The 16,555-nt window shown below is 46.9% G+C and overlaps 1 protein-coding gene across 1 annotated transcript in view; it reads left to right on the top strand.

The window, feature by feature from the left end:
- The window catches only part of LOC309444108 (exocyst complex component 1-like), a 33,686-nt gene that overhangs the window by 9,668 nt on the left and 7,463 nt on the right, over positions 1–16,555 (top strand). The window contains exons 5-11 of the mRNA XM_082061686.1: positions 212–405; positions 4,648–4,875; positions 6,040–6,172; positions 7,039–7,148; positions 8,262–8,411; positions 9,044–9,137; positions 15,736–15,848. Coding sequence (XP_081917812.1) covers positions 212–405; positions 4,648–4,875; positions 6,040–6,172; positions 7,039–7,148; positions 8,262–8,411; positions 9,044–9,137; positions 15,736–15,848 — 1,022 coding nt within the window. The remainder of the gene's footprint in view (positions 1–211; positions 406–4,647; positions 4,876–6,039; positions 6,173–7,038; positions 7,149–8,261; positions 8,412–9,043; positions 9,138–15,735; positions 15,849–16,555) is intronic.

Raw genomic sequence — 16,555 nt, 5'->3', positions numbered from 1 at the left:
CAGAGATGTTATCTGCACTCTGAGCTGGGCAAGATGAGCAGTAAAGTGTTGGTAACGTCAGCCAGGGGGAGACTGGCCACTTGCCTGGTAAGGTTTCCCAGTAGTTTATCAATAAATACAGAGATATATCTATATAGATGGATAGATATAAAAATCTAAAATGACATATCTAGAAAGCCTTAGTCATCTCTGTCTCCTCCTGTCCATGCAGGGAGACAAAGGTCCCAAGAAGACAGGAAGGACACTGTAGAAATGGAGAGCCAGGAGGAGCTCAGTGTGTACCAGGAAATGACACCAAAGGAAGCTGCCGATGTGTTAAAGCTGATGGAGGAGTACGAGCCCCTTGTGAACAACTCTGTGGCCTTTGCAGAACAGTTGAGCAATGATCTCCAAGTGCTGGATGAGGTAAGGGGGCCAAGGGCTGTGACTCACCTGAAAAGAAGGTGCTAGGCAGGTAGGGGCACTGGACTGAATGTCTGAGCATCGGCAACTCTTTAATTTACTGGGAGCACATGATCTGAGAGCAAGTAATCTTGGTGTTGTGCTACTAAAGGCATTTAACGTGCTTAACCACCCTTAGATATTGGCTTGATGTGGTGTCCCTCTGAACATGGTGACTGACCAACTCAGGACACATGAAGCCCATTGTCAGTTCTGGAAAGGAATAAAACAAAACAGTGGCACAGCCTCAGCCACAGAGGAGGACAGGGAGCCCAGCTGCATGTGGACATGCAGCTGTGAGAGATTATAACTTCTGGAGGCAGTACAGGGATGGGTAAGGGTTTAACTGTGGGGAAAAATTAAGTGGGGTGTTGTGTGGCTGGCTGAGGAGGTGAATGAGCCTGGGGAGCTCCAGGAGCTCCTTCGCGTTGTGCAGAAGGTCTCTGTGTCCCATGCAGTGTGCATTAGGACCATAATTTCTGCAGTCAACAGCACAGAAGAAATTTGTCTTACTGCTGAGTCTACAAGCTGTGTCCCCAGCCAGGTCAGTGGTCAGCAGCAATGTTGAGCAACCCCACAGCCTTAACCACATCTGGAAAAGATTTACAGGAACTGTCCCGAGGGGAAAACGCGGTGACGACGTCCACGTGTTTTCCCCTCCCTGTCTGCATGGGGCCAGATGTCCCATGGGGAGGTTTAGCCTGACAGACACCTCAGGGCACCGAGAGCTCCCCAGGCTCCTGACAAATCCACAGCCAGGTCTGGAGCCCATGGAGAACCTCGTCCAACATGGCCATCTGCACCCAGGACATGCAGAAGGGATGGGGATGTGTCCTGTCACGTTGCCATGAGGTCTGTCACAGATACCTCAAAAATTCCTGTTATTTCTCTCTTTTTTAAAACAAACAAAAAAACCAAACAAAAAACACCAAACATGCATGAGCACATTGGTTACCTCTAGAAGGGAAGAACAGAGAAAAGCTGGGTAGGAAGCATAAAAGACTGTTGAGTCAGGGACAGAAGGGATGAGTGTGCATGCAAAAAGTGGAGGGTGATGAAGAGCAGAAAGGGTGGTCTGACAGGCAGGATGACTGGAAGACAAGGAAAAGGCCAACAATGATCCCTGCAGAAGGAAAAGCAGCAGCTAGGAAGAAAGAGAAAAGGAAAAAAATGAAACTGAGCTGGAAGGAAATAAAAAGCAAAATATAAACAGTAGTAGAAAGGGCCAATGAAGAAGGCACACATTATTTTCAGACTAGTGAGCTTTATTTACTTTATCCGTTTCCGTATTTTATTGCATTTCTGCAGAGGATTTGTTTCTTTGAGTGCTGAAGCAAAATAATAAGATACCTGCTTTGAGCATTTATCTTATGCTAATATATCTGGTGCTAGGATTTTATGTGTAGGTAACCAAAGAACAAAGGGAGGGAAAAAAAAGCCAAAGGAAATATCCTAAAACATATGAGAAACCACAAACTCTAAATCCAACCTCCTTTAGCTCCAGTATTTGCTGTAGTCCGAATTTGTATTTATATATGACTTATTACACTAGGAAATTTAATAGTTAATCTGGAAGACCAGACTCCCGAGGTCTGCTCCTCCTTGCTCTTGTTGTGCAGGCACTTTGCGACTGTTTCCCAGCTGTAAACTACCCTATGAGAGCAACTAATAAATCTCTATTAAGTTCTTTGAGACTAAAGGTGCTGTTGAATACATAATTTTAATGCCCTCTAATGAATAAATGCCACTTATTGCTAATACAAATTAATTAATGAGATGTTTCTAATTCTAAGGTTTAATCTATGCTATTAAGTGTTATTAACATCAACAAGTTAGACTAGCACATGCATATATTTAAACGTTTTTTTCCCCACATCCCGGTGACAACACCTTGTCCTCTGCCTACAATACGAACCACCCTCTGCTAACCCATCTCTTCTGGGGATTGCGAAACACTGCACCAGCAGCAAGGAAGTGCTTATCTGCTCGGGAGGGAAGGAAAGCACGGCCAGGACAGCTGGGAGGCCGCCAGCTCTGATTTTTACATTGGTATTCCGATGTCCTTGCAGGATCCCAGCGCCTGCTGAAATGCAGGCAGCTCCCGGCAGCTTTGTGCCATCTCCAGCGGGAGAGTCATTACCCTGATGCGAGCGGTGATTCTCTGGAGAGCCCTTTGAGCCCGTGGTTGTCCCGCCAATGTCACCGGTGATGCTTTGCTCCAGGCAAACCCCCGTGGGTCTGTTAAGCCCTAATAAGACAATCTGAAGGCATGACAGTGACAGGCTTGTGGGAAGTTTATGGCTGTAATTTAGGAACATTTAATAACAAGCGAAGCTGCAGGCAGAGCCCGTGGCTGTGCCGGGGTCCCTGGTGTGCGGTTGGGAAGCAGCAGTCTGGGGAGGGGGCTGTTTGCTCCTGCCCAGGTCCCATGTGCTGGCCCGCGTAGGCTCGTTGGGCTCTGGGCAATAAAGAGCATTCGCTCGGTGTTGTTGGTGCTTTTGGAGGATCTGTGTGCATCAGCGATCCCTGCTTCAAACTCGGCTGGCAAGTGGAACCTCTGCTTGCCCCGCTGCCACCAGGGTCCCCTGGGACAGCTGCATCACTCTGCAGCGGGGTAGTTGCATCCTAGACTTTGAGAGAGATGCTTTGCTGTGTTTGCTATAATATCGAGTTTTTCTTCTCTACAGAATTCCTCCAACCTTTCTAAATCCTTTGTAAAACTGCCAACATATGAAGCCACCCCCCTATAGTCCTTTCTCCCATGCTTTCCTGGAAGGGCACTACATTTGTCACAGGAGAGCGCAACCCGTGCTTTGCCGGTGAGACCGAAGCCGTGCAGTCCAGGTGTGTGTTGCAGAGTGGCTCTTACATGTTTCAGGAGCATCTCCGTGCTGGTCCAGCATCTTGTCCTGCGTGTAGCACCTTTAGAGCTGGAGATGCCAGCTCATCTTTATCCCAACAGCAATGCAGGTGGAACTCAAAGAAGAGAAAGTCCTTAACATGGAAATGGTAGATGTCCAGCGTCTATTGGGCTTTCAGACACATTCATAATTTGGGGCACAGGGCAGGGCCAAGCCCCAGTAACCTGACTTGGGTTTACAAGAGTTTGCTTCCCTGCCTCCTGTCATTTCCCACCGGAGAGTCGGGCACGGGACGTACTGGGGATGCAGATGCTTCCGTTGTTCTTCTTCACTCAATGAAAAATATGTCAGGTAAATGAAAATCAGAAAAGAAAAACTTCTTCAAAAGCTTTATTAATGGAGAGAAAAATAGCAGTCTGGAAGCCTCATGCCTCCTAGGCCTGTGTCTATTGATTGTTTTCTTTGGTATCCTGCATGGTACATAGGCCCTGAAAATGATACAATTAACATTTGGAAGCACTTAATCTCTAGCAGAGCTTGTCAGCAGCAATTAACACGCTGTTACATCTCTACCACCCATCAAAACAAACGCCTGAGAAATCCTGAGGCAAATTGTGCCTTCAGTTGCCATATTAGAGACATATATATGTGCACGTCTCATGCATGATTTAACTGTTTATTAATTCCACTACCAGAGCAGCTCAGCTGGGTAACACCCTGGCAGCAGTGGCAATGCCCGGAGCTGTGTTAAATGTGGTGTGACAGGCACTTGGCAGGACCATGGTCTGTATAAATGCATTAAAACCAATCAGAAGTGGCCAGTGCCTCAAAGCTGGTGTGTTTCCTTACAAGTATTGTGGTATGGACACCTAGGTCCTCAGGGAAGTTGTGGGGATTGAGGTTTGGAGACTCTGTGCAGTGTCCAGTTGAGACTTCCCCAGTGCACAGAGGGAAAAGTGGGGTGCAGAAACCAGCAGGGCTTGGTACCCTCTCCAGACCTACAAAGACTGTGTTCTGCTTGTGGTTGGATTTGTCCAGAGACTCTGCAGCAACCTTTTTGCTGTGGCAGATGAAAGTCCTCTGAGCATACACCTTGCTCAGGGGAGGGTTTTATTTTGCCCTGGTACTTGGCACTTGCAGATGGTTGCTGATGGAGAGTTTAGCCAAGTGCAAAGATAAGACATTGACCTTCTGCAGGTAGTGATGCAGGACAGCTGCAATTATAACAGCATGTTGTAATGACAGGGTTTCTGCTTCGAGGGTGAAAGTCAGGATATTTGACTCTGAGATGGTGGTGACCAGTCCCTGCTACACTGCTGAAGCCTTCTGTTTCTCCATTTCACAGGCCAACCTTAGAGCCATCATCTCTTCTGAGAAGCAGGTGACACAGCTGATGGACTCTATTGATGAAGCCCTGGTAGAGGTGGACAGAGTGGAAGAGACCTTGCAGATCTACGATGAGTTACTGGGAAGCGTGAAGCAGCAGATGGACCACATCCACCGTGAAAACTCCTTGCTACATCACGTAGTTTCGAACAAGACGAGGCTGATGGATGAGATTCTCTTCCTCACAGTATGTGGATTTGCAAAGACAAATCTTCAGCCTCTTGAATTTATTAGGAAAAACTTGCAGTGAGCCTCAAACACTCTGAGAACTATTATCTGTCTGCAAAGGCTACAGAGCTGTACTGGCTTAGACATCTGGGACTTTGTTGAAATTATAATATAGGGATGGCTACACAGCTGGGATGGACTACAGGCAGCCCAGCAGCAGACATGGTGTGCAGTACCCTCATTGTGGTCCAGGGTTGTAAGAGAGGTCCCTTAAAGTCCTTCTCATGGGAAAGATTAACCTCAAGTGATTAGCCAAGGACCTTCCAAACACAGCTCTGCAGCCTTTCACTTGGGATGCTGCACTCTGCCTTTCACTATCAGCTTTGGAACTTCTTCCATGATCAGAGGCTGCTGGGGCAGTCCAAAGCACTGAGATCCTCCCAAACTCATGCCTTCAAATTCCAGGCATCCTTATGCCTGCGTCGTGGGGTTCCTTGAGGGAAGCAATTGTCACTGAGAGTAGTTGCTTTCTTCCTCCCTTCACTTGGTGGCACTCAGTGTATACATTTGCACTAGGGAAAACTGCTCTCACTAGTAGAAAATGGTAATTTCAATAGCCAATAATCATTATCCAGGAATACACAAGCATCCATTGTGGAGTAAGAAGCTTTTCTCTGCAGTACCTCAAGCCACAGAGACACCAGCACAGGGGACAGCACAGCCAGAGGAAGGACTCTTGATCACCTCTGGGAGTATGGGAAAGCAAATGATTTACATACATAACATACCACAAATGCAAGAACTGTGCCCCTAATCCTCACTTCCATTGCTTATGGTGACCTGCCACTGACCTTTTCATTTTTGAGTAACTGAAGCTTCAGTTTCCTTTGCTTTTTCTTTCTCCTCCCTATCACTTTGCTGCCAGTAGTGATCCCAGAGGTGCCGACCCTTTGTAAACTTGTGCTGAGGTTTCCCAGGGCTTCCTCTGGGACTGCTGCAGTTAATGTGCAGACCTTTGGTTTTAGTGGGGATAGGGCAGCACGGTCTTCTTGAGAGACACATGCAGCCTGGCAGCTGAAGGTGGCACTTGGCTATTTCAAGCCAGCAGACTTCTGGGTGGATCGAGAAGAGATGAGAAGCTGGATGTGCTTGTACTTGTTCTTTTGTGGCTTTCCTTTTATAGACTCACCTCGACCTCAGCAAGGACCACTGTGACGCCTTGAGTCGGGCAGATCTTTCCAGCCCCAGCAGAGTGAAAGCCTGCATTGCTGCAGCAGAGGCTTTGTCTGCCTGCATGAACATCCTGATACAGCCTGGTGAGTTGCAAGCAGATTTATGTCTGCAGACAGCAAAGCCCCCGGCTCATCTACCACCCAGCACCATCCTGTGCTACCCAGCCTCTGCAGGTGCCCCTGAACTTGTGAAGCAAGAGCTTGTTCCCAGGAACTAGCTCACATGCTCGCTGGGCAGCCTGTCTGAGGCACAGTAAAAAAGAAATTGAAGGCAGGCATGTATTTGGGAAGCTAAGCAGCAGCACTGACTTTGGGGTACCCAGGGTGTACGGTGCAAAGCTACAGACACTGTTTTCCTGCAGTGCACCCAGAGCTGCAAGCTGGGGAAACAGGCTGGCAGGGTCAGCTTTCTTCTGGAGATATCACTGAAGCTTTCATAGTCTTCAGCAGCTTCACCTAGAAGTACAAACAAGCAGGGTTGGAAAAGCCAACATAACGTTGCTGGTGAACATCCTTGGAGAAAAGTAGCTGGGGGAGGATTGTCTCCATTCCTAGAGAAATCCAATCCATGCTGCAAATGGTGAGCTGGGGCATCCACACACCACAGCAGGTCTGCAGGCACCTCCCTCTGGGCTCAGCCATCGACTGGTCCAGTTTACATTAAAGTTGAGGCAAACTCATGGCAAGCATCTATACAATTCCTCTAAATACCTGGACATAAAGCATTGGTGTCTGCCATCTGTGTACAACACCTCTTACAGTTTGGAAAGGAACTGGTGGTACCACAGAACACCTTTTTTCCCTTGGTTGGCTTTTGGGTGGTAGTATTTAGCCTGGAACTTACTGCTTGAAGACCTGTTTTATTGGCCAGTGTGCTGAGTGGCGTTGGTCTGCAGACATGACAGCTTGTGCTGCTCCATACCATGATACCATTTCTTGTTTCCCTCGAGGTTACCGGAAACTGCAGGCTGTGGCTGAGCAGCTGATCATGTTTGAAACGCTCAAGCAGAACTTTGAAAACTCATTCATCGGTCACATTACGAACATCTTTGAGCTGCAGGTGGGTTTTGCTCTTCATGTGGCAGCTCAAAATCCTGGGAGATTTGAATATTCTGGTACCAGCAGCACAGGGGCTGCCACTGTAAGAAGATTCTCCCAAAGTGTCTCCCCAAAGAGGTCTTTTCACATGCCTTCCCCCTGCCCTTCGCCCGCAGCCCTCTGGTTAGTTTTATTGGTATTAGGAAGAAATCCAGCACATTTCTGTGTCAGGTTACCACATTCCCTCCCGTGACAGTCATTAATCCTCTGGTCATGTTAAAAATTGCTTAGTTCTGAAGATTCTTGCTTTAGATTTTCTTGTTTTACTTTGGGGGTGGCTGTGGTGGTCTGTTTGTAGCATAAAAACCCAGGATAAAAGTCAATCCCTTGATCCTTTGATCAACGTTTTCAAGTGCTTGTCTGGCGATGTGAAAGACAGGGTGGACAATATCTCTGTGGGCAGAAATCTGAAAGGAAAATGCTGTTCTTCTAGATTTCACTTCACGAAGGGAAAAGGAGTGACTCCCAAATCTTGATTGTTGTTTCCTTAAAATTTCAGCATTTACTTTCAAGCGTTGACTCTGGGAAGGGATGTGACTGGCAGGGAGCTGGGAGAGAACTGTGGGATCTCCATCGTTGGAGCTTTTCAGGCTCAGACTGGACACATCCCTGAGCAAGCTGCTCCACCTGGACCAGCTCTGAACCTGCCAGGCTCCCATCCCACCTACACGACTCCGAGTCTGCGGTGGCCCTGGCAGATGTGCTGCACCAGCTGTGCAGCATCCTTCCTCTCCACTGCATCCCCTCCAGGCATCCCCACCTCGCAGTGCTTGGAGGGACAGTTTCCAACACGCTCCTAAAAAATGAGCTTTTCTCCTGTGTTTTCTCCTGACCACTGTGCTTAGTGGGAGTATGCCATGTATTACTACCTCATTCCTCTAGGCTTGGAATTGTTCTCACAATATGGGATTAAAACTAGAGTTGGAAGTGATCATACATGCCCCATTTTACCCTTTAAATTCACTTCTCAAGCAAAGTCAGAAGTGGACATTCAAGGGTGACTATGCAATTATTTTCCAGAGCTTTTCAAAGGTTATGTTTTATTTGACTCTTTCTGCCATTTCTCGTGCTTTAGGGTAATGCTCAGGTCCCTCCTCTTGGTCAGCCCATTGACAAGCTGTCTGCGCCAAGCCACAGTCTCCACCATGAGGAACTGGTGCCCTACACCCCGCTCATGTCCTGGCTGAAGAGCACCAACCCAGTTCTGTTCTGTGATCTCCCCAAGGTACGGCTGAAATCCTGAACAAATATTGCAAACCATCCACCAGGAACAGATTAGTCAAACTGGTTAATTTGTGATGAGAGCCTGGTTTCACCAAACCCACACCACTCACAAGCTTCCAGCATCTGGCCCTTCTAGGACAGTGTCTGGCCAACTTGACCACATGTTGTTGGAGCTCTGTGCTTGACAGAAAGCAGTCTGGAACTCGGTGGCAGACATTGTATTGAAGGAAAAGGTCTGAAATGCTAAAGTTTGGTCTTTTTGCTTTCATCTGGCCATTTCGCTACTGCATGAGAGTAATAAGCGTTAAAAGAATGTGGTTAATCTTGTATTTTATTCAACACCGCTTTATTTAAAGGGTTCTGGGGAAGGGACATCTTAAAGTCCTTGGCCTCTTCTATTAATAAGAACATTGTTAAGTAACTGAGTGGTTCATTTTATATCACTGTGGCTTGGTTTCTATCTTTTTTGCTGGTTTTTGCTTTTCTGAAGGTCTCACACACCAAAACTTAAAGGTCTCTTTCAGTTGCCATCTACTGACTTTCATTTTTAAGAAAGAAAAAGCTATGAAGTCATCACTGTTCATGTAGAGATGAGATACACCAGGAATTTTTGTGTCTATCTTGTTTTTCCAGATCTATGCCCAGAACCTCAGCAGACTCTATGACCGGGAAATCAAAGCGTTTTTTGAACAAGCCAAAATCTTCTTGTTAGGAAGAAGAAAAGGAAGTGAGTGCTTTACATATATGACTTTTGTGCTGCTGAGCAGTGATTTATTTACACTTAGGGAACATGGCAATCACGCTCTACCACGGGTGTCTTCCCCAAATTTTGTGCCGTGAATTTACTTTCTCTCCATCCACCAGATCTGCAGCTGGCAACACATGACAAAGCTGCCTCTTCTTTACACCAGGCACTGTCTGTGTGAGCTGTGGCACTGCGTGTTACCCAGTTTTGTTTAGCTGCTTTGCAGAGCTTTGTGCACCTTCCCTTTGCAGGACTCACAAGTGATGCACAGGTGGCCGAGCTGGTGTCCTGAGGGGTACATGAGACCACCTGGCAAATTCTTGGTCCGTATTTCATGCAAGAAGAGCTGGTCACAGACTCCTCAGACACTCTTTTCCCTGTAAGGAAATGGCACCAAGCCTGTCCCTGAAGACACGAGTGTGTTCATAGCAATATTTGTGAGAGCAGAATGATTGCACAGTGAGCTGACTGTGGGGCTGTGTTGTCCCAAGGTGATCATTTCAACAGAAATCGCTGCATCTGACTCAAAATATTCCAGTCAGGTGTTTCTGAAGATAAAAAGAGAAACTGATCTGTCTCCTCTGGAAGTTTTTGATTGCACAGAAGTCACATTTTCCTTCAGCAAAACCAAGCTCTGTAATGGAAAGTTCCATGCCAGCTTGGCCACACTTGAATGTCAAAAACCACTTCTCATGGTGTGTTTAGTCTATCAGAGTGCTAGCACAGCTTCTTCCAGCCTCGCACCTACTTCATCAATTCATGTCCAGACCCCAGAGCCAGAGAATGAAGCCTTGGGAAGGAAATGGGGCTGGTGGCTGAAGGATCCCAGCCAAGGGCTCAGCCTCGCTGCACTTGCTGAACTGGACCCACAGCAGCGATCATACCAACAGCCCCTGGCCATCTGAGACCACAGCCCTGATATCTGCCCACCTCTCATCTTCTGGGGGGAAGCCCATGTCATTCTTGTGGGGTACAAGGGATGGTGAGAGAGTCTGAGCCACGGGCAGCTGGAGGGAGCTACCCTGGAGCTCACCAGGGTGCAGGATCAGACCATTGCATGTGGTTCCCACTCCTGTGGCTCTCCAGGGCCCTTTTGTTCTGTTTCAGAATTGCCCATTAAGGACAGAATGAATAGCTGGGCGTTTTGCTGTAATCTCCCTGCCATGTGGATGCAGAACCTGGTGAGTCCCAAGGGGGAACAGAGGGAACCTGTTCTAGCAGCAGCCTGCACATGAGCAGGGACAGGACAGTTCTTCTGTCAGCTTTTCCCATGCTGGGGTGACAGAAGAAGCTTCCTCCGCATCCAAATTTTGCAGCTGTTGACTGGCCTGCATCCCTGCCCGGGGGAGCACTGCGCATTGCTTTGTCCTACATCAGGGCAGCCGCAGCAGCTCCCACCTCACAGAGGTGAAGTGGCACAGCACCAAGAAGTGGACCTGAGTGCTGGGTCTGCTCACCCTCTTGCTGATCCCAGTACTGCCCCAGTCAGCCAACAGCAACAGTTTGCAACCCTGAGATGCTGGAGGCTGTGACTGAAGAGAGGGACACCGGAGCACCTCTCAGCTCCTGTTTTCAGGTGTGCATCACAGCCATATCCCAACATACCCAGCACTTCTTCCAGCTCCTCCCTGCTCAGCGCCAGGTCCCCCAGGAAAGACACTCAGCCACATGTAGCAGGAAAACAGAGGACCTCAGGACCACGGGACCAAACCAGGATGGGCAGTGCTGGGAGTGTACATGTACCTGCAATGGAGCACACAAATCCTGAAAAGGAAGGAAGGAAGAAAGAGGAAGGAAGAAGGAAAGATATAAGGAAAGAAGGAAAGAGGAAGGAAATAAGGAAGGACAAAAGCAGAAGGAAAGAAAGAAGGAATGAAGAAAATAAGAAGAAAGAAGGAAAGAAAGAAAGGAAGGAAATAAGGAAGGAAAGAAGGAAAGCAAGCAAGCTAGCAAGCTTCACCTAAATAGTCTTTTGTCACTAGAAAAAAGAGAACAGGGAAAACACTTGGGCTTTTTCTCCCCAGTACATTTTCAAAAATTTGTCCACTTCAAAGGAAGAAAGAGAAAGCAGAAGCTCAGATACTAATCCTTAATTAAAATGTTCCTTTTTGAAATTTTGCTAGAAATGGAGAAAACAAGCACCTCGTAGAAATATTTTTACAATCAGCAGAAACCTATTTTTCCGTACCAGAATGATTTGCAAACTATGGAACCAAGAGAGGGAAAAACAGGCATCAAAATCTCTCTCCTAGTTCCGGCAGAAAAGCAGTGACACGATAAAAAGGGTCAAAAAGTAAGTCGTGTAGGGAAAGTCAACAGGACATTATTACTCTCCTTGTAATTTAAAAACAAGGTAACAGGCAATTAAATGAAAGGGACATGATGAAGAGTGGTAATAAGAAATTCTTTGTGTGTAATGCCATTAACCTGCTGTACTTGTTGCTACAAGCTGTTACTGATGCTGGAGGACTCAGGAAAGCCTATAGCAAGCAGATAACAGGAAAATAAAATGTGGCGGTAATCATAATCTCAGGATAATACTGAGAAATGGACTTTCTGAAAAAGGATAGTATTTCATAAGAACTGTAAAGGAAGACACTTTTCCCACGGGGCTGTTACAATACACGTTGTTGCCCTGAATGTCCTCCTCCCTTCTTGGAGGTGCCAGGGACACAGCAGTTCTGGAGCACTTGGTGCATTGCTGGTTGGATCTGGGATACCCACCCTTCCAATGCTTCGGCAGTTCCCGCTGCCACAACCTGGACACCAGGGGGGACACCTGTGTTCAAGCAGACAGTGGTGGGCTGGTGATGATCCATCATGAGGGTGTATTGACCCAGGTCAAGAACAGAGCACCATTCCTGTGCTTACTTTCTGGCTCATCAGAGATGCCTTGTCTGTGGAAATCTCCAGCTGGGTGAGGGAGGTGGTTGTCCCACTCTACTCAGCACTGTGAGCATGTGAGGGACCTGGGGGGTTCAGCCTGGAGAACAGGAGCTGAGGGGAGACCTTATCACTGTCTACAACTGCCTGAAAGGAGCTTGTAGCATGGAGGGTGTTGGTCTCTTTTCCCAAGTAACAAGTGATAGGACAAGAGGAAACGGCCTCAAGTTGCACCAGGGGAGGTTTAGATTGGATATTAAGAAAAAAGTCTTTCTGGAAAGGGCTGTCAGGTATTGGAACAGGCTGCCTGGGGCAGTGGTGGAGTCACCATCCCTGGAGGGGTTTGAAAGGTGTTTAGATGAGGTTCTTAGTCACATGGTTTAATGGTAGAGTTGGGTTAGGTTATGGTTGTACTCAAGGATCCTGAGGGTCTCTTCCAACTGAAATGATTCTATGATTCTGTGGTGCAGCCTCACCTGGAGCACTGTGTACAGTTCTGGGCATCACAGTATGAAAAGGATATAAAGTCGTCCAGAAGAGGCTATGAAGTCAGTGAAGGGTTTGGAGGGGAAGCTGTATGAGGAGCAGCTGAAGTCACTGTGTTTGTTCAGCTGGAGCAGAGCAGACTGAGGGCAGAGCTCATGGGCTGCAGGTTCAGCAGGAGCAGGAGGGGCAGGCTGAGCTCTGCTCTGTGACAGTGACAGAGCCCAGGGAACGGCAGAAGATGTGCTGGGGGGGTCAGTGGGACATGAGGAAAAGGTTCTTCACCCAGAGGTGCTGGACACTGAACAGGCTCCCCAGGGAGGTGTCACGGCCCCAACCTGACAGTGTTCAAGAGGAGACTGGACACCGTGCTCAGACACACGGGGTGACCTGTGGGGTGTCCTGTGCAGGGACAGGAGTTGGACTCCATGATCCTTGTTGTCCCTTCCAACCCAGGACATTCTGTGATTCTCTCCCTGGGGTGGCTGTCAGAGCTGGCAATATCGTATTGGGACAGGACATGTCCATTTCACATGGATCTCTAGTGCTCACATGCTTTTGCAAGCCAGTGCTGGGTCTTGCCCTTACAGATGTCCAGCACTGCCCACCCTGCTTGGAAGAAGGGGTGTGTGCACCACAAAGCAGTTGTTCTAATCAGGGCAAGTTTGCTTCCAGCTGTTTTCTGCCTCACTCATACCAGGACCAGCTCACCATGCAGCTCCTGCACCCAGCCCAGCAGAGAGGGGTGTATGGTTTGTCTCAACCACCACACTGGGCAAAACAAATAGTTACAAAAATATAATGTTCCTTTCCTCCATGCCAGGACACAGCATTTCATGAGGAAACATGCTCTTTCTCTCTTGAAAACAGGAGTTCCTGATAAGAGGTGATGAACACACTGGCGGCAGGCAGGCCTGGGGAATTAGCAGTGGGGAAGCAAACTCCAGTCCATGGTTTATAAGATAATGTGATCAAGCACCATTTCGTGAAGAGGGGTGATTGCTTTTGTTTAAACAGAAGGAAATAAGAAAGATTGTATGTAGGATAAAGAGGCCCTGGTTCCTATTTGAAAAGTGATTGACGGGCTCTGAGTGAGGGACTTGAATTTTGCTGGGTGATAGAAAACAAAAAAAACCAAGTTTGTCTCCTCCCAAAGCACAGACCTGGGTCTGCTCAGAAAGCCATTAAAATAGGGGACATTGCAGGGACAGAGATTGCTATTAAAGAGGCCCTTTATGAAAACAGACACATTAAATTAGAAAAAAAAAGAAACAAACAGGGTACGGCACATGTTGCAGACAGTCTGCCTCATTCCCTGTTGGTAAATGTTAAACCAGTGATTTCCTCTCAGTACTTTGTCTATCTTTAATGCCTATGCGAGTCCCATAAAATGTGAGTAATTAAAATCCCAGGAGAAAATATAGTGTCTGCGAAACCCTTTGCAGCACTAGCGGGACACCTTGATTGCTACAAGCCTGTTACTGCACCGTGATTAATCACCCAAAGGTGTTGCCCCCGCGGCCAGGATGAGATGCGATGAGCTTTGCCAGTGCTTGGGTGTGCTGGCATCATGGAGTGAGGCCTGGGACAGGTGAGGACGCGTCAGGCTTGGTTGGGGATGCTCAGCCCACCATTAATGTGAGCAGCACACTGACACTCCAGCCACATCACTGCAGGGTCAGCAGCACCTGGCAATGCATGGACATGTCCTTCTGCTGCAGGAGCTTGGCAGCAATGGGCACTGACAGCGAGCACAGTCTGTCCCAGCTCCCAGGGACCTTCAGAAACTCCTGCTGAAATATTTTCTGCAAAACTGGTTGATCTCAGGCTGTTTTGCAGGGGAGGTTTGTCTTTGATGAAGTTCTGCGGGAACCTCATCCAAGGTCTTTCCTGATGTTTCAGCTGCTCTTTGGGGTGAGCGGCTGCATGGATGAAAGCCCAGGCTGCAAGGACACTTGCCTGATAATGTCCCTCATCCCTGCTTTAAAATATCCCAGGCTTGCTTGAGCTCTCTATGCCTCTTTCTTTCTACTGATTACTGTGGCACTGAATTTTTAGGATTGATTCCCTGCCCTCATAAAGGATTATTTATGTTGGTCACTTCTAAATATACCACCTGATGATTTATTGCCTTGTTTCAGTATTATGGGAGAGTTTAGAAGGCAAATCCCAAGCTGTTTATAATTAATTGTGAGCCAATAATTAAATCTTTTCTCCTCATTTTCACATTCCCTTTTCCACGCTCAAATTTACAGTCTCATAAAACTCTTCCCCGATTGCTGTGGGGAGATATTTTTTTCCTGGTTTTGCGCTTTTCGCAGCAGGTGAAATTATCATTACCCATCGCATAAGTGTGGGAAAAACATGATGAAGCAGCTCGTTAATTTTTTCCATGGTTTTAGCAAGGCCAAGCAGAGCTGGCTGCCGTCTCTCATCCCTGCTCAGTCTGTCAGGCATCTGACAAATCCTTTCCAAAGGTAAAAGCCCTACAGGTAGTAGCTCGAATAAGGATATTTTGGATGTTATGAGAAATGGAGAGCTGGCCTGACTCACCTGGGACCTCTGGGGTTAGTGGAATGAGACCAGTTTTTACAATTAATTAGAAAATAATAGGGATGTTTCCCCACTGATTTCTTTCAGTGAGTATAATAGTATTTTTTTAATGCCCATTTCAAATAAATTTTTCCACTTAAGCCAGGCACCCAGTGAAAATGGTACGGTAAAAACTGGTCATGTTTGAAAAGTATATTAACTTCCAGGTGAATGTTTATAATTTTTAAAGGCTAGCTTTTGGAAAAAAGCCGATTCTCCACCCTGCCTGGATATTGTTTTATGGCAATTTACCATCAAAACAGCAACAAACATTTTTCCTGAAACTCTTGCAGGCATTTCTGCCCATTTATGCTCCTATCATTTATGATTTTCCACTACTCAGTCCTCAAGAGTTAGTATTAAGCCCTAAACAGCAAAGGGGTAAGCATCACAGACAGTGAAATAAAAAGTTATGAAAAAGAGAGAGAAACAGATGGGAAGGCAAATACAAAAACGAGACCAAAAACTGCATCCCCCATATATCTGAATCCAACAGAAAAAGGCAATTTCATGCATAGTATCAGACATAAAATGAGACATTTAAGTCTGTTAACATGACCAAAGGAGCTGGAGAGGCCAGGAGGGATGGAGATGTCTAACCACCTACCAACACACCGTGCAGGTCTCCAGGAAAACGCAGAGAAGCCGATGGGGAGCAGGCAGCGGTGTCGATGGAGCCTCCCTGGGAGCCGGGAAGGCCTGCAGGACACACCGGACAAAGGCAACGTCGTCAGGGTAAGGAGCTGAGGTTTTCCAAAGAGTTTCCATGTCCCGTGGGGGCTGTGCCGGTGCTGCAACCCACCCCAAGGTCCTTTCTCTGTGCCACCAGTGTCAAACTCATTTTCACCAGAGGCCACATCAGCCTTGAGGTCGCCTTCAAAGAGCCGAATGTGATTCCAGGACTATTTATACAGTCCTAAAATTACATTTATCCAGTTCTGTTTTAAAAGGTCAATATAACCGAAATCAAATAGATTTAAGTCTTGCATTTTTGAATGCTAGATTTGGTTTTAATTAACAAAAGCAAATACATGTAATTATCTACTAAATGTGAAACTGGTTTTGAGAGCAATGGGAAAGTAAAAGGCTTTCAGAACAGAAACAGAAATGGTGCGTGGCTTCTTTCCACTGCGTGGCAACTCAGTAGCACTAGTTTCACCATTTTCAACAACACTAGTGGAAACTCAACAGATTCCACTCAATAACTGCAATTATATATTAACTAAAAAGGAATAAAACATTCAGGTGCTCTTTTGCAACCTTTAGCTTTTTTGATACTTCTTTCCTCATCCTCCAAACTGTTACACATGAACACAACTTCTAATCAGAAACACTGTAGAAATTACAGCATACTACTCCTCCACACTTCACTTGAGCAACTGGAAATATTCCTGTTAGCACGAGCAGAAGAGGGAGACCCTGGCATCACGTAATAATGCAAT

Source organism: Streptopelia decaocto, assembly GCF_964273445.1.
Source record: "Streptopelia decaocto genome assembly, chromosome: 10".
NCBI lineage: Eukaryota > Metazoa > Chordata > Aves > Columbiformes > Columbidae > Streptopelia > Streptopelia decaocto.
The sequence above is the reverse complement of the archived record's forward strand: the minus strand, read 5'-3'. Positions and strand labels throughout refer to the sequence as shown.